Source organism: Lagopus muta, chromosome 1 (genome assembly GCF_023343835.1).
Source record: "Lagopus muta isolate bLagMut1 chromosome 1, bLagMut1 primary, whole genome shotgun sequence".
Classification (NCBI taxonomy): Eukaryota; Metazoa; Chordata; class Aves; order Galliformes; family Phasianidae; genus Lagopus; species Lagopus muta.
This window is the reverse complement of record NC_064433.1, coordinates 15,628,886-15,647,412: the sequence shown is the minus strand read 5'-3', so window position 1 is coordinate 15,647,412 and position 18,527 is coordinate 15,628,886. Positions and strand designations below refer to the sequence as shown.

The following is an 18,527-nucleotide window of genomic DNA, read 5'->3' as shown; positions in this document are numbered from 1 at the left end:
CTTCTCCATCCCTGGATTTAACTACATGGTTACAATGGGACAGGTGCTCAACAGCACAGGAGCCAAAACCACAGCCGTGCTCTCCAATGCACCAGCAGGATCACTTCAGATAAAAGCACAGTTCTTGAGCTTCAAAAGCAGTGAGCACCAGGAACCACACACTTCCCCAGCAAAGGGCTTGAGTCTGCTGTGAAAATGCCAAAAGGCAGAAATCTGCTGTCGAATTCGCTGCACCAACTACTGGAGTTTGTAAAAAGGGTTAGCACAAAGCATTTGTATGTTTATTTAAATAAAAATTATAATTTATACAAGACTTTTTAAACAAACAACATTTCCTTAAAAAATGTACAGGGCAAATCATTTCATTATCTCAATTTTTCATACAGTATAAGTCTTTTGTCAAACAAAAGTTACACTGATAATGAGTTATTTACAACTTCAAAATATAGACTCAAACTTCAGACATAAAAATTTTAACATCCATTATATTTCAATGATTAGTAGTAGAAATTAAACATCTGCCAAAATGTACAGAATTCAATAAAAACTACCAGTGTTCTTCATACAAGTTTAAGTAGCCAAAAAAAAAAGTACATCCTGTCATCTCTTCAAGATTGGGTGAAATCTTGTTCTTCTTTGTCTGCAGGAACAACAGTGGGGTTTTGCTGCTGGCTTCCATTTGATGCTGCTACTTAGAAACAGCTTGTTTCATTCAATCTTGCCTCACAAAAGCTACAGTGTATGGAAAGGCATGATTTCATATTTCAGCTTTTTTTTTCCTTCTGAATTTAAATGGTCACCAATAAGAAACTGAAGTAGTCAGTTTTCATCTCCCTTTTTTTCTTCCTGTAAAAGGGACTCAAACTAACCAATGCACTTCTATTAAAAGAAGTTAAATCCAACAGCAGCGAACCGCATACATCAACAGAACTGCAAATATAAACAGCAAACAGAATGACAAGAACATCACTTTCTGCTATTAGAAAGTAACACTCTACATTAAGTGGTACTACCCAGCCTGCTAATGAAGCAAAGCAGGTTACACTGCAAAGTTACGTAGGTCAATTGGAATCGAAGGTTAACTTGAGTGTAATCGTACAAATCAAGTACACACTTCCTCACTGTCCCACCCCTGCTGCCCTCCGAGCACTCGGGGATGCAGCAGAGGAACGAGCACAGGACTCGTCAGTAAACACACTGAGGGCACCCTGGAGCAGCAGTGATGTTCTGTAACACACAGAGCAGCTACACAGCAGGAACCTGGACAGCCTAATGTCAAGTGAGCTTTGCAAAATATGTACATAGACGTCTGTCTGTTATATTACAGCTCCCCCAAAAAATCCAGTCTGGTTTCTACACGTTCGAATGAAATGGTGTTGCATTGCAGTTTGCCCTAGGTTTACTGCTCAAGGAATTGCTCATTTTCAAACTCACACTGTTAAAGCGTGCATTGATTCTGAATGCCAACACATTAGATTTTGTAAAAAGTTTTTAATTTCTTTGTCCAGAAAGAAAATAAAATTAACAGTATATTGTACACGAGGCATTTCAGGCTGGGAGAAAGGATCGTGACCTCTTTTCTCCTGCTCTGAAGCCTAGGTATAGTGAACCACCCTGGCACCACAAGCACAGGACCTACAGCTCCTTCAGGAACCAGAATCCAGGACAGCCCCATAAGCCAGGGTCAACCAGTGATGGGGGTGTGGGGGAAGTAACAAGTGTCAGTCAGCTGATTTCCTACTGAAACTGCTGTTATGATCAGAGTGAAGGTATAAATTACACTTGAAAAAATGATACAAAAATAAGAAAAAGAGCAGGCTCTCTGTAAAAAATATAGTTTTCTGTTTCTTCAAAAAAAAAAAGCCCAAAAACCAATAGCTTTAAACATACCCAAGGGATTTCTTCCTTAAGACAAAATGGATGAATCTGGTTAAGATTTGTATAACATTAAGCGATTTTAATGCCTATTAGCCACACTCACTACTCAGGGAAGCTTCTAGGAAGGAAAATCAGACGATAATACAAAACAATTGCAAAAAGATTAATTGATTTTGAAGCAGGTCTGAAGAAGAAAATTAAGTTAAAGGAATTTAAACATAAAACCTGAGTATGTCAAGCAAAGAAACCATGAACTGCCAAGCTACATCCATGTTAGATGGTGGCAAAAAGGAAAGCCCACCCAGCCTCACTTACGTGTTAAGTTTTCAGGTCCTGACGTACACACATGGGCAGCATTAGAAATGCACCCCTTTTCCTGGTTGCAAAGGTCAAGAGATCTCCAAAATGACATCCCAGCCCTTATGGATTCTCTCCTGCTCCTGTTCACAGTTCCATCCAGGGCATGGTGCTTTACCACAGTCAGTGTTTTACTTCACAACACCCAACCAAATCACAGTATTCGACAGTATTTCTTCATATCAGGTGCACTTTAAGTTCTTTGCATCATACCTCTTCACAGCCAGACTGAAATAGTTTCGTACAGTTTAACTGCCTCCTTCAGTACTGCTGCATTTAGTTACTTTAAGTAAAAACTGTGCTAAGTGTTAAAGATGCTTTGGTGTTTGGCTCTGCCACTCCTTCATTCTATCTTTTTCCCCATATAAAGAAAGAAAAATCCCTGTTAAAAAAAAATCTGTGAAACTAAGTCCTATTTTTTATATAAGAATTTGCATTTCCACTATTTTTCTGGGGTCTTCCATATAACACCTGGAGACATTGCACTACTCAACTCAAAAGACACAGAGAAGGAACAGACAAACTGGAAGGCTCAGTGTAACTCCTACTGTGCTTCAGGAAAAATGCAAATAGAATTCTAAACCTCTCAGATGGGTGCTATTGTATAGAATAAAAAAGCTTTCTGTATTAAAGTTGAAGATCAATATGTGCTTTGCTGCCAGAAAGGCCTGAGAGAGTTTAGAGAAGGAGCACAGCCTTCCTGTTTTACCTGGCAATTGGGTTTAACTGTTACTGAAATTTAATTTTACAAGTGGAAACACAGTGACAGTGCAATGCCCCTCAAATGATGTCGTGAGAAGGAAATAGTGCTTTCAGTTGCTGTCTCATAGTGTTATTATAAGGTAACTCCAGAGAAAAGCCAAATTAAAAACCAGCCATGTTGCAGGTTAGTTTAACCGCTCCCAGCTCCCCAACACAAAAAGCCCACGAGTCTTTTATGCAATAACATACAGACACCTTGTACATACAACATGTACAACAGTTGAGCCCTTCTATGACAACTATCTACAGAAATACAAATATATGATGCCTAACATTTTAGGAACAACGTTTTGATGCCCTCTTTTATAAAAAGTATCTGCCTGCCTTCCTTCCTCTTGCTTTGGTTAATCAGGAAAGGAAGATATAGCTAGAAATGTTTTCCTCCAATTCACTGTACAAACAATTTAAATCTCTGTAAGCAGAAAAAACTGACCCAACTGGTAAACAACCTTCTTCGATGCAAGATTTAGCAAGGAGGAGTTATGTTAAGTGCAGTTACAAATATGGAAATACTAAGATGATAATACTTCCTTGGTGTTGGCCACCAGTTTTAATATAGAACCCAATTTAAAACTTAAAGCTGAAGAAACAGACTTCAGGATATTGCAGTTGTCGTTCTCACATCTTGGGGAAAAAATAACTGAGATAATGGGTCCAACGTATCCCCAGTGATATAAGTGCAGTTAAAAGGGATCAGTCTGTTTCAGTCCATTACTCAGTCACTTCTTCTAGTGTCTTTTGAGCTACTCATGTCAGTAAATAAACATTAAAAGTGCTTAATGTACAAGGCTAATAGTGATGATAGCACTTCCACTGTTTCGCTTCATTTTGTTGTTGGTTTTTTTTTTTTGTGGGTTTTTTACAATTTTTTTTTTTTTTTTACAAAAACCTTAAAAACAAACATGAAGGCATATATAAAATACACTTGATTTATGTAACAGATAGAATATAAACCACCAGACAAGAAAAATTATTGCAAAATAGATGAGGATGTTCATTATTTTTTTTTCACTACCAAATTGCAAAATAAGAAAGTTTCCTTTATGTTTTCTAAGATAAGATACTAGCTCTCACTGTTCGATGATGCAGAGGTTATTTTCACATACTGGTTGAAAATCGTCTCAAAAGCTTCATCTCTGTGTACCATAGCACCAAACACCAAAGGCTAAATGACAGGGAAAGAAAGAAAAGATCACGTCAGTCTGCAATAAGAAAACTCTTCCTTTAGGTACTTTATGGTTCTGGCCATATCATTAGGAGCAGGACTGCACTCAAAGTACATTAATAAAGAGTAAGAATCCTTTTCTCTACTAAATCCTTGGATATATGCCCAAGTTTCTAATGTGTCTCCATCTCCATCTTGTCTTTACAAAACAACCACAGCATAAAGCACAGAGAACAGGCAACCGAGGGCATTTTAACTCGCTCATGAAGTGCATGAAGTTTTCCTGATGATACTTAACTGTTTAGTACAATAAGGTTTGAACAGGAAAAGTAAATCCACCCCAAAACATGCCATACAGCAGATCATTCCTCACCCAAAGATACTGTCAAGCCATCAGCTTTTATTCTCTGACTGTTGCACTGCCTATCACCCCTTACGCTCTCAAAGGATGCTGAGAGAGCAGTCAATTGAGGTAATGAAAGAAAGGAGCTGAAAGGATGAAGCAAATCTGTCTGAAGTGTTACAGTAAAGTAGTCAGATGCAGTAAAACAGGTTGAATGTTTAATTCATTAAAATTCTGAAAGAAACATGCTGAATTATGTACAAGCGAATTAGAGAAAGAAGCAAAACACTAGCAAGAGGAAAAAGAAAAACCCTTTTTGCTACCACTTGCCAGAGAAAGATGTCAAAAAGGGCATGAAGGCAAACAGACAACACAGATAGAGCCAGCTACTTACTTTTTGTGTAGATGGTGTTGATACGGCAATACCCATCCCTGATCCCGGGAGAACAGAGAGCACTTTATACTGGAAGAGCAAGCACAGACCTAAGGTATCTTAGATGTACCCAACAATTGTAAGAAGTGCTGAGGAGGTTATGCAGTTCATCAGAGGCAGACCCTTCCAGCCACAACTAACAGGCCTGTGTTAAAATCAGCACAGGCCAGACACTTCTTGCTGGCCCCGAAATAAACCAGCACAGCTCTGCCCACGCAGCAAGCACCTGCCCCATGTTGTGCTACCTGCCCACCCCGATGGTCCCCAGCCCAGCACTGCTACTGGGAGCTGCCCCAGCTTCCCCTGCCAGGGTCCAGTCAGCAGCTTCACACTAAGGGATATCAGTGGTCACTGACCAGGCGTGCACCCTGCTCTTCTGCAGTACATCAGTGTGCCTGTGTGCTCATATCTATTGTTTACATATATATACATGTGCATAAATTTAAGCAGGCAGAAGAGGTGTGCAAGTGCCTAGAGTTTAAGGGTTTCCCTAGAATTAATAATATTCATTGATAGTTTAAAGCAGCAGGAAATAGACAAAAAAAAACTAATTTTCAAAATTAAGTAGATCAACAGAATATGTACAGCTGGGCTTTTTAAAGAAAGTCTGCAAGGCTATGCAGAAATACTGCTGGCTGAGCTAGAGAATATCCTAAATATAGAAGGAGCCTGAGCCTGTCCTGTTTTCACCCACCCACAAATAAAACAAGGCCCACTGTGCTTTTATGCTTGGCTGCACAATCTCTGTCTCATCTTCATCAAGAAGCTACACTGATACAAAAGGACTTCCATGGCAGTAAAGACCAACTAAACAAGCTAGTGCTGCTTCAAGTATGGTGTTTAAAATACATCAGTATGAATTATTAATTTCAATGAGAAGTTCGAGCTGAGCTCGAGTCATCTCCCTAATGGACACGTGATGTGAATGGAAAGAATTCATTTGCAAATCTGGAGGTACCCAAACTACAGACACCAGACTGACTTCTTTCTCTGTGGGTTATGATTTGTGGTTCTCATGGCCACAGGATATAGCAAAGAGTAGGGTTGCCTGTATTTAAGAGTGAGACAATTTAAAAGAGGTAACAAGAAGTGATACTAAACATCATACAGCGTGATGCTAGGCACAGAATGCAGCCACTGGTGACAGCAGGCTCAACCAGAAGATCATGCTGTACTTGCCAGGCTTCTAACCATCCACTTTTCACTCTCTTAGTGATGGATTCCATCTACACAAAATTCCAGTCCGATTCAGTAATGCTACTCTAGTGCTTTATCCTTCTTCACTGTCAGTAATCCCTCTTTCCTCCAAGGCATCTACATTTAAGATGGTGGATCTTCTGACATCAACCCTCTAATTTAAGTTAAGGTTACACAGTTCTTGCTAACAAAAAAATCTTAAAGCCTAAGCAGATCCAGTCAATACAGGAGAAACAACATAATTTTAATTCAAAAATAATTCAGGAATGTAAGAGTTTTGTACACATTTATGCTCCCAGTGAGTTTGCCTGTGGTTACTCTAAACAACTGAACAAATATTCCTGATCAAAGAACGGTCTCAGTTACATAAACAATCAATGTCATCTTCCCCTCCTCCCTCAAAATCCCAAATCACCATAAGCAGAAAATCAAGACATAACTAACAGAACAGAAAATCAACTTTTTTCTCTATGTGCAACACAAAAAAGACATACCTTCTGAATATCTGTTATATCCGTTAGCTTTATAACTTTATTTCTTTTAGATGAGCCTGATTTGGAACTTTCAAAGCACAAGTAACTGAAGACAAGAAAAGAAAATGCTCATTTTAACACAGTATTCTAAAACAAAATTCAATTAATTTGAATTCAATTAATTCAATTACAACTTTTGATTCAGAACAAACATTCATGAAATGCTAGCAATTGGCTAACACATTGGAAAGCCAGGAACACACAGCCAAGTACCAAAAAAACATTGTTTTTATATTACTGCACTTACGGGGAAACCCAACAAGCACTTTAAAAATACAGGAAACAAGTAAAGACTTAAACAGTTGAAATATTCTATCTCAAAAAGCTTGTAAGTCTTTTACCCTCCCCTAAAATAGGACCTAATGGAAAATTACTGTGTTAATTTCATGTTATTGTGATGCAGATAAAAGCTCAAATTTTTAAACACTACAGATTCCAAACACTCTCCATCACTGGGTGACACTGCATACGGATTAGCTTTACTTCCATTCATTACACTCCAAAGGAATTTCAGTGCAAGAGCCAAACGGTAGTGACACTCATTTCAGCACAGGGGAGGAAGAAAAAGGAAGTAAAAACTAAAAACAAGAACAAAAAAAACAGCAACAAAAAAAATCAATTACTAGTTTTGAAACCAAGGCTTGAGTTTCTTTGGTTTGCTGGTTTGGTTGCACACTGCTTCAAGGAAGCATTCTTTAAAAATGAAACTTTAGAATAATTGTCACATAACCGTTAATCACAGCTCCCAAAATACATCTGGCTGTTAGGTTTCTTTTTTTTTTTTGGCATACACACATAGAGAGTGTATGTTATCCTTATCACGGATTGCAGCTACTAACAACTGGCTATAGAGCTGCTCTCCATTCCCACGCAAGCCTTCCCAAGACAAAACCAGGCTTGTTAAGCTTTACTACACCCCAGATTTTGATCTCGCTCTCCTATCATGCTTTGAGGTTTTAAAGCACCATGAAAGGCACTTTATACCCACTTATAAGAAGAGCGTTGTTTCAAAATATTGTCAAAGGATCACTTTCAGATTCTTTTTTTTTAACGTCTGCTGCATTTTCCTCCTAAGAAATGTGTCAATTTTTATGACTCACTTTTCCGTGACGTAAAGAATTCCATTTCTGATGTAGTCTGTAGGCATCTTCCTATCTCTATTGATCAAGCAACAACGCCAGCCATTTTCACACACTAAACAAAAAATCACAGGAGGAAATCTTACTTCAGGAAAGAGAGAAACAGCAATTCCCTTATAAAAGGGCAGAACTGAAAATTCACCTTTAGATACCAAAAACAAGAAGTGTTTGCATAGCAAAACCTAGAGAAGGTGTTTCTAGGCATCATAACTGTTTTAACACTGTTGCTTTTTTTTTTTAAAGTTAAGAACAAAGGTCCAACCCACAAACACAATTATTTACTTTAACATTTGCACTACAACAAAAGACATGACCTGCTGTTGATTCTTGCAAACAATTGTAAAGACATAGAATGAAAGAGACCACCACTATTCATTGTAATTTAAAGCAGGTATTTTACATCAAAAACTTCTATTTATACATTACACAGAGGGAGAATTCAGCTTTAAGCTATCTTTGGCTTTTCAGAATGTATTCCACTAATGTTGCAATACCTGCCAAAGGACGCTCATTTTCTGACAGGTTAAAAACTTCATGGAAATTCCCCCTCTTAGTGGTATGGAAGCGACTCGTGTCTTCATCTTTGTTTATTCCAGTTGGGGCACTTGAGCCCACGTAACTTCTGGATGCTGCTGTTTGAAGCTGAAAAAGCAAGAAACATATTCCAAAATTTGAACAGCAACATTTTGGAACTGCGCTCTCAAAAGACTGGCTAGCTTCCTCAAGGAAAGGCAGGACAACAATTTTCATTAACTACTTCAACAAAGTTGCTGCTGCTGCACCATACTACTTCTATAACACAAGGCTGCGAGCTTCTACCTGCAGACAGCCTTGCAAAGTGCTACACTTTGAAGGGCAGCCTCTACAGAAATGAAAGTACATGGTGCTAGATATTCCTGTCTTAAAATATCATTTCTTTACAGTAAAAGGTTATATCTGATTAGATACAGCTAGGCCACTGCACACAATTCCAAATTAACTGCGCTACTGGGACTAATCACAAGTTAACATAATTTCACTATTCAGTTTGTCTTCAAGAGACAGGCCAAGATATTTTTGCACAAACTAAGGTTATAAAGAAAAAAAAAAAGCAAACAAAAAAAAAGTCACACGAAACTGCAGAAGCTCATTAGGAAGACAAATGCTGAAATTGAAGGGGTTTTCCACGCTACGATCCATACCTTTTCATGCCCTGACAGCTAGCAGGAAAAGAAACAAACAACACAAATGTGACAGTGACAAAAGAAAAAAGTGAAGTCTATATAACAGCATATTAGATAGAATAAAACATGAACTGAGTGAAGCTGCAAGATCTTGCTCACATACCAAAAGACTACACACGACAAATGCAATTAAAAATGAGAGTTAGCAGTGGTTAGAGCACACCAGTTCAATTTATTCAGGTTGTGTTAGAGTCATTGATCTTTGCTTTCCTTTGAAGTTGCACTGAATTTTGAGCGTTGACATGTGAAATAAAACCAGAATGGCAGTCAGTATCCTTGGGAAGGGGGTGGGGTGGCTGGGAAGTAGCACGGCGTTCTTAAAGTTGAATTACTTCAGTAAAATCTTCTTTTCAGCAGGGCTCCTGAACCACTGTAGCCCTAATAAAACAGCCTTGCTTCTGGAAGGACAGCAGGCAGCTATTTTCCAAAAGCTTGCCTCCATTTGCTTTGTTCATCTTGCTAGTGTACCACACAATTCTAAAGGCTGGCTTTTGTCACAAAAGCAGGAACAGCTCCATTCTTAGTCCTACTGCAGACATGCAGTTAAACAACTGGCAAAGTGACAGCGTGCAAGCCTGGGACTAAGCCCTTCTCCTGCAGCAGCCCAATGCCATGGGAAGCTGACTAGTCTCAGCTGCTTTCTGAGTTTCAGTTGGCAGCACTCAACACTTCACAGGATTTAGCTTAACAAAAGCAAATGAAAAGTGTGCATTGCATTCACCGACTATAAAATCAGACTTGACAAAACAGTTATGCACAACAGAGTGTATTTACCATCCAGCTTTTAGGGTAACCGTAATACAACGATGCCTCAGGGGAAAAGAATAAAGAAAGTTGAGATTGAAAGCAAATGTTTGACAATAATTGTACTATTGCTTCAGTTACTGCCTTTCTGCTGTGCCCTTAGCAATGATAAAGCCCCTGCAACCAAGGAATTCTTTCTTTGTGAGTAAAGACCAGATGAGATTCTGGAAGGCACCCTTTGACAAGTTATTTGGCTCTATACGTGCGTAACCAGGTGAAGCTCCATGGTCCGAGACATACAAAAGGTCAGGAAAAGAGACCTAATGATTTTTGCTCTGAAATAAAGATTATCCCTGCTCTGTGCTGCACAGCTTCCTACCTAACCATTACATGGAGAAAAAAAAAGTGGCCGGGCTTCAATGCCATATTCCACTCTGAGGCTGGAGATGTGAGAAGTTTTGCCCTTTCCTTGCATCCTCCCTAAAAGAGGCACATGTTTCCACTACCCTTAAAGCAACCAGCTCGTTTAAGTACAACCTCTCAGGCTATGAGGCCATGAGACAATGAAGGGTCCTTTACTAAAAGAATTTTGGTAAGCTTAAATATAACTGGAAGGTGTTAGATTTGTAATACTGGTGGAATCCTGCCTGGCTGGAATTGTCATCAACAGTCTGGAAGCAGGCAAGCAGTATTCCTTGTTGGTTCCACTTGATCTGTCATCAGCTTTTGACATACAACCTGTACCCATCAGATACTGTTATCAAGACTATTCTCTGAGGACATGGGGCCAGGGTGGTACAGTTGATGAATATTGCATGGTGTCTAAGTTTACTGTGTCTTGTACATCGTTTAAGGATAAAAAGCCAAGGCAAATGCACATATAATGTAATATATGCTTTTGTGCTTTCTCTTTTGTATGAAAAAAAAAAAAAAGAAGAAAAGAAAAACCACAACTATTTTTATTCTACAATTTTCCCAGAAATCTCCCAAGGGGTGAGAAAGTTTGTCTAAAATTAATGAAATTACTGAGATCAAGTTAATGCTTTTGAAGACATTTTGAGGAAAATAATGCTGTCCCACAATTAATTTCCAAGATGAAAAACCAACTCTATGAAGTCAGTCTCAAAAGCCTGGTCAACTTGTCAAAACTTAAGCCATAAAGGAGAAGCAGAAAAGACAGTTATTCTTTAAGTTTATGGATTCAGATTCAGCTCCTTAGAGCCTTTCTATCCCTAAGGTAGATTACACAATCTTCAGAGCAAGTGAATGATAACCTGTAAGCTCTAAGGGATACAAGAAGTTTTAAATCCATCTTTTGCAAGCAACAGAAATAGCAGCTACAGACGACAGAATCTACAGCCCTGCCTAACCTCTTGATCATTTCTCTCATTAGACAGAAGATACAAACAGAAGATTCAACTTCAGTCAGATTTTCTCTCTCTTCTACTTTCTTCCGAAAAACTCAGCTTATGTTGCACTTATCATTTTGCCACCTTCTATTCAACTTCCCCCAGGCCCCAGACTTCTTCCTGACAGGTTAACCACAGGTTACAGTTTACCCCTGTTGCTCCCCAATTGCATGCCCAGCCTGAGTTACTGCTAAGTGTTTCACATTTTAGCCAGGAACTTTATGAGAATACTCAGAAACCCCATGATGCAATTTCTGTAGTAAGAGGCATTAAGCCAACACTAAGATGGGATCAGACTACAGTCTATGAGACTTTAACAAAAGAAAAATTCACTGCAAAGAGTACCAACATGGTGAAAAATCATTTGTCATCACTATGCTAAAAGGTTGTCTAATACAAATAACTTTTAGACATAATATCTATGTCTCTAAGCTACTAATTCCATTAACATGTATCCCATTAGCAAGCTATGTATTTACTCTTTTCTTCCTGTTCTTCACGCAAGCAGCCGAATCTCCACTAAAAAATAGCTGAGAACAGAGAAAGGCAACACAAGACTGAATTTTGACTATAAAAAAAAAAATCACACAGAGTGTATGTTACAGAAATAGTAATAGGAATTAATATGGATGGCATTATTTTTGTGTATTTAGCTTCATGTGATTGCCATTATTTTTGCGTGCATACGTACATGCACACTTTGATACTGAATTAATTTCTTACAAGAAACAAAGTCAATATGAAAACACGATGAATCTTCAACATAATTATAAAAATTGAACTAATAATAATTGTTAAGTTTAAATTAATCTTCCTCTTAATTGTGCTCTAGCCACTGGGGAAAAGTGGAAGGGAGAAAGGTATCTGATTTTAAGATGCTGGGGACAGAGGTACAAAATGATTTATTATCCTTACTCGTCTCGACACTGTAGCATTAGATCTTTCTTTGAGTTGAGGATCTGTTGGGAGACTTGTCCAGATGATATAAGGAGTATCATACTTAGCTCTTAGTCTGGGGCATCGTTTGAAGATGAAATCAATAAGGAAAAACTTGATTCCAGCATAGAGTCCTGAAAAAAATAAATCACTATGGTATGCATTTGTAAAGGCACTGAGAAAATCACAGTTTTGACCATGTTTGAACAAGTTCATGAAGGAAACCAAATTATTTAAGTCTCCTCATTCACAGTGCTAAACCAGTCCTTGGTGCTACTTGGAGTCTTCTTACAATGGCAGCAAAACCTTTTTCCCCTTCCTCACCCACAGATCTCTCCCCTTCCCAGGTTCTTATAAACACAAAGTTTCTTACTATGTAGAAGAGCATTGAAATAATTCAAACATACAAAGTTTATTACCAAAAACATCTTGAAAACATAATATACTTCCAGAATAGAAAACATGTCAGAGCACTAAGCTCTACAGTTACTTGCAAAAATTTATACGGCAACAGAGGGCTCTCACGTACTGCATTAACCTCTACCTTCCAGTACAGCATGTCTTATCTTACCTTCTGTGACAGAAGGTACTCTCGTGCATTCTGACAGATTAAAAAGGGCTTGAAATACTCTCTTAAGACTTCAGTGAATGAGATTCAGATCTCCTAAGAGTCAGAGCAATAAAATAATACCTCACACTTACAATTCAATAGCTATATCAAGCAAATCCATACATATGTTTAGGTTAACAGGGTTTAAAGGTTTGAAATTCAGCTCCACTGAAGCTAATACTCTTCCGATCATCTCATTACCTCAAGAAAAAGACCATAAAACCAAAGATCTTGGTTCACACTCATATCTTGTCATCTTCTATTCATACCAGTTTTCCCAACCCTACCATCCTCAAGCCTTCTGTGTGTGTTTCATGTACAAGGAAGCATGAGCAAAAAAAACAAAGTACAAGATTTCTTGTAAGTCTTGGAGCTGACAGTCTGAAAATCTCTCCTAAAAGCTCATCACAGACTTCCCCACTTTAAGGACTAAATGTATTCTCCAGTCTTTGTCTATTAGATTATGTATTCAGATGTGGCTTTCAGAAATGCATGCAACAAACAATGCCAAGCTCAGTGAAGACACTTTACAACACTGCATTATTTATTAATGTAGGGTATTCTTTCTTACACTCCAAAATTCCCTCTATGAAGATCATGCTAAATTTTAAAGCATTAAGTCTAGACTTTAATAGGTCAATTATTTAATGTGTTTACCCATTGCAAGTCCAATAATCCTGTAGGGCAAAAAGCAGGATGCAATAAAAGCTGCCCATAGAACGATGTAGAGCTTCTGTGTTATTTCTGGTTGGACCCACATGAACAAGCTGAAAACAAATAAAACCAGAACTGTATTACCACGCTTTCCAGATGTTGTCTTAATTTAAAAAGGACAAAAAAAAAAATAACTTATATAACTTACTTTTTAATTTTTTCCAGTATGTCTGCCATCTTCCCAAAAAGATTCTGCATAAGAAGCAAGAGAATTAAATCCAATTCTTGTGTTACTTTGGAGGGTTTTTGTCCACGTATTAGAAACCAACAAAGTTATCTTACAGAATAAGCAATCCCTGAAAGTGATTTTTTAAAAAATCATTTTTTAGCCATTTACAGACTTCACAACTGAATAAATACAGCACTGAACAGCAACATTCAATGACTTCTAATTTAACACCTTGTTCTTCAATTCAAAGTTAGTTATTAGAAGTGAAGGAAAGAAGTTTTTCAAATTCACTGTTATGACTGGAAACTGTTTGTATCACTGCAAAAAATTTAAATTGCCAGAATTTGGAAGCAAGGAGCTTCTGTCAGTTGGTAACAAAATGGAAACCTGGTTGAATCATTAGAGCACCGAAATTTTAGGAAGTGCTTACTGAGATTGTCAAATGTTGGGCTACTCGCTTTTTTTAATGGGATTTTTATGATACACCCTTGAAGATTCCATATAATTCTTACAGATACAAATAGATCACTTCTCTGGATTAACAGTGTTATTCAGCAACCTTCTCTAACTGATCCTTGCTGTCACAATACCTGTAAATTTCATCTTCCAAACGAACTTTGAGATGCATTCATATAAACATAAGCTGCAGTTCAACTCTATGGTTGACTCAATGAACTACCAGTGTAGCTAACCAAAATGACATAGCTGAGAGAAAGTCTTCCCTCATCTTTTGCCACACAAACAGATTTCAGGCTAAGGGGGTGGTGTTTAAAAACCAGACTGTTCTGGTGACAACTGTTAACTAACACATCTAAACATGCAGCAACCTTCACCTTAAAACTTGAAGGGATAAAGTCTCAAGCTAATTTTGTGACTAGCACATTTGTGGTATGGACCTATGTTCCAGTACTTTTCTAAGATTCACTGCCTGGTCTACATTTTCAGAAACTTGACTGCATACTGTAGGGAAAAAAAGAGTCAGAAATGATTTCTCTTCCCCTTTGGACTTTGTTCTGAATCATGACTTGGAGAACGCCAACCAGTTCTCCAAAGCATTTGGCCATTTCAGAAGCTCCAGGCATCCTATTGGTAGTTCTATTGCTTGTAAGTAAAGAATGTGAGAAAAGTATTGTTTAAGCACTTGTTTCCACACCATCTGTAACAGGCTGTGTAGGTGCTCTGACCACTTCAGAATGAACCTTTTTGTTTTAGGGAAGAAGCCAAAGAGATGAGAGTAGCACAGTACCTGCGCCTTCTGAGCCACATCTAGAACAAGCTGAAACTTTTCAGACACCGTCAGATCCTCTTTTGGAGGTTCCTTGAGCAAGAAAGAGAGATAACCGATTAATTTTTGTCTCAGATGGAAGTGACATTTTACAAAACTCCTCACAACAATGCGACTCCTCCACATTCTTGAAAACAATAGTTTCACTTTAAACAACCTCTAAATGTAGCAAGTTCCTCCTTGTTTTAGATCTACAGAATATATTTTTCACTGATGGTTATCTTCAGCTATGAATGCTTTTCCTCCATGCTATATACAAATATGAGTCATACGAGACTGCAGACAAAAGACAATATGTCTTTGAAGAAATGCAGTTACAATGGCTTTCAGTCTATGCCACAGACCTAGAGTGACCTATTTCTGGTCTAGCAAGGAAATGTCATTTTTAGAAATTTTGCAACTTTTTTTTCCACTAGATTACTGATCTTTTAACAGTATTGGTAAGTCTCAGTGCACAATGTGAAATTCAAAGAACTCCATCTTACATTAGTACTTCAAACAAAAAAAAACATGTAAAGTTAGATGGCAATTCAGGTTAGAAGGGACCTTAAGAGGTCACCCAGTCCAACTTACTGCTTAAAGTAGGTTCACAAGTAATAATTATAATTCATTACAAACAAAACGCAACACAAGGCTTCCTTTAAGTTCCCACAGGATCTACCTTGGCCCCAGTTATTACATGAAAGTTTATTCCAGAAATTTCAATCAAATTCAGAACATTTTATGAAGCACCCACATATAAGAGCGCTATTAGTTTCTAAGTGGCAAGAGAAAGAAGTTGTTACATCTTTATTTACACCTTACTCTTCTTTCCTGTCTCAACTACTCACACACATAGAAAGATTGTGAAAGTGCAGCTTTTAACACAGTTGCACAGACCAAACTGATCAAAGACTTACCACAGGTTCAGAAACTTCAGGCACAATACTCCACTGTATTCTCCAACCCCTAGAAGTTATGGAAATAGTTAAAGAGAGCAAGTATTTCTTTTCCATCTGCCAACATGGATTGGCTCTAAGAGGCTGAAAAGCAGTTTTCTGCATTAAGTAAAATGGCCTTTAAAAAAAAAGCACTCAAAAACCAACAAGGAGCCTACAACACGACAAAAGTAGAAGGAGCCAACCACAAGTGGCTTTAAATGCATATATATATATATTTAACAATATTAGCTAAGTAGATACTGCATGGAATCAGGTACACTGCTTGTGGATTTTATGATAAAAGTGGACTGCGTGCACAGAACAGATAATGAGGATTTTTTTGTGAGTGAACGAATTGCATAAACATATTCAGGAGCCTCTTTGGTCTTGTTAATTTTCAAAGAATGGAGCATCAGACTGCAAGTATTAAGCAAGAAATTAGAAAATGATTTTGTAAGACACACACTGAAAGGTCCCCATCTCAATTTTAAGGGGAAAAAAATCATAAGCTTATAATAGCATTTTAAAAGATATTCTCAGCACAGAAAGAAGAAAAAAAGTTTTTTTTAAGAAGCCTTAATTTTTAATAGAGACCAAGTATACAAATGGAATACTCTGGATATAAGAGCCAAAGAAAAAGAATAAATTGCAATTTAGGTGTAGGTGAAAATTCTCTCTAGGAAGCTGCAGGCTTCAATATGTAAGGTGATATTCGAGATATTCTTCAATATGTAAGGTGATATTCAAGATATTCTTCAGTATGTAAGGTGATACTCTGAATACTGCAGGATATTTTTATTTTTGATTCTGTAAGTATTAAGAGGTTTGTCTGAGAACACACAGTCTCATTTATGATGACCCAAGCCGTGGCAAATAAAGATAATTCCTAAGTGCATTCAAAGATTATAGAATTAAGCAATGAAATCATAGATACTGGAGTTTGAATTCTAGCCTGTAAACATAATTCACAATGTTAGAAAAAGTAACAGTTTACAAATCAATACAAGAACAAAAAATCCCCATTCAAGCAAAGTGTTACAAGAAAATAATCTAGTATTTAAGTACATACATACCTGGCTATGAGGTAATTTAGGGACAACCTCAAAATTGCTAAAAATAAGAACATAGGAATGGCCCAGCCATGCCATACAGCATTCATGTAAATCTGCAGATTATGAAGGAAAAGAAAAAAAGACACAGATTACAAACTTAGGTACAGTGAGTCACTCACATTTTCCCACGGTACTGTCGGGTTCAGGAGAATACAACTCAGATCATGAATATTAATGAATTTTAGCCACTCCAGGATTGACAACAGCAATGCATTAATGAATGTAAAGCTGAAACTATAAGGCTGAACCAAATCTCCAGAGATAACACTTAAATAGCTCTCAGCTGCACAAGATCGACTATTTCCAAGGTTGCAATTATGTGAAGATGTGGGGAAAAAAAAATAATCATAAATCTTCAAGTCTGAATCTACTACATAAACATGATATGGTCTAATATCTTATAAAATCTGTAGAGTTGGAAGGGACCTTTAGAAGTCATTTAGTTCAACTCCCCTCACTGAACAGGGACACCACAGCTAGATCAGGTTGCCTAGAACTTTGTTCAGCATGGCCTTGAATGTCTTCAAGGCCAGGGATGAGCTGGACCAGGCTAGGTCAGTGAAAGAAACACTGTAGAAGAGGAAGAGCTAGGACAGTTATACCCTCACAGGGCATCAGGACAACTCACTGTTTTATTTCAGATCAATTAAATCCCAAACTTCAGTGGTGAGAAAGTCTCCTCCTCAGTATTCTTTCAGCTGTGCAGTGCAAAGTATCATTCAACAAGGCTCTATAACTTACAGAGGTGGATCATTTAATGGAAAAGTGTGCAGCATTTTCACCAAAAAGATTAATTCTGATGAATTCAGTTAGAACTACTGTTTATAATTTCCTCTGACATTCTAAATATTGTGTCTACAGCACAACCAAAGGAATTTAGATCATTTCATTAACACGTAGAATAAAAAAGAACAAATCAAAACTCCACTAAATAATAATGCCACAGCAGCATGCAAACTTTCTTACATTGCCCTATGGGAACACTTAAATTTAGCTCATGGGAACACTTAGATTTAGTTCACAGATCTCATGTTGGCACATTAAATGAAACTAAAATCAGTGCGCTTTGTCTCTCATCACTAAGTGTGACTCTAATCAATAGAAAAGAGCACTGATGGTGAAAGATATCTTCCTATCAAGTATAGCCTCTATCAGCCTTTCAGCTCCAGAAAAAGAGAGATTTTGCAGAGGCTGCAGTAACCATAACCAGTTCACTGACCAGGGAGACAGGAAGCAAAGAACATGAGAACAATGTCCATATTGTTCCAAATTATTTTAACAATTACAAAACAAATTTGGAATGTACAACTGAAATGGCTCTGAAATTTAATTTAAATGGCAACTACACTGTATCTTTTGTTAACTGCAATCCTACTATTTGACTTGACTTCAACGTAATCCCTCTGAATATATGGCAGTTTCAATGAATTTCCATAAATAATACATTTTAAAAGAAGTTCTTACAACTTCTGAAGGAATAGCATAACTTACAATAAAGGCAATAGCAGAAGTGTAGATAGAATACCAGTCTGATAAGGCAGAAAGGTTCTTCACAAAATTAGTAACAGGTTTGGCACCTCTCTCTAAACAGAGCAGAG

The 18,527-nt window shown here is 37.6% G+C and overlaps 1 protein-coding gene across 3 annotated transcripts in view; it reads right to left on the bottom strand.

Moving 5' to 3' along the window:
• Window positions 1-3,823: 3,823 nt before the first annotated feature.
• GRAMD4 (GRAM domain containing 4) overlaps window positions 3,824-18,527 on the bottom strand; it is a 74,411-nt gene continuing 59,707 nt past the window's right edge. For 2 of the 3 annotated variants that reach the window (XM_048956519.1, XM_048956528.1), the window contains exons 8-20: window positions 18,421-18,512; window positions 16,891-16,982; window positions 15,797-15,845; window positions 14,859-14,930; window positions 13,592-13,635; window positions 13,387-13,496; window positions 12,099-12,253; window positions 9,805-9,840; window positions 8,302-8,449; window positions 7,769-7,862; window positions 6,630-6,714; window positions 4,900-4,968; window positions 3,824-4,162 (exon numbers count right to left, since the gene is read on the bottom strand). In XM_048956519.1, the coding sequence (XP_048812476.1) occupies window positions 4,061-4,162; window positions 4,900-4,968; window positions 6,630-6,714; window positions 7,769-7,862; window positions 8,302-8,449; window positions 9,805-9,840; window positions 12,099-12,253; window positions 13,387-13,496; window positions 13,592-13,635; window positions 14,859-14,930; window positions 15,797-15,845; window positions 16,891-16,982; window positions 18,421-18,512 (1,148 nt within the window). In that variant the 3' untranslated portion in view covers window positions 3,824-4,060. The remainder of the gene's footprint in view (window positions 4,163-4,899; window positions 4,969-6,629; window positions 6,715-7,768; window positions 7,863-8,301; window positions 8,450-9,804; window positions 9,841-12,098; window positions 12,254-13,386; window positions 13,497-13,591; window positions 13,636-14,858; window positions 14,931-15,796; window positions 15,846-16,890; window positions 16,983-18,420; window positions 18,513-18,527) is intronic. The other variant, XM_048956534.1, reaches the window with a different exon arrangement.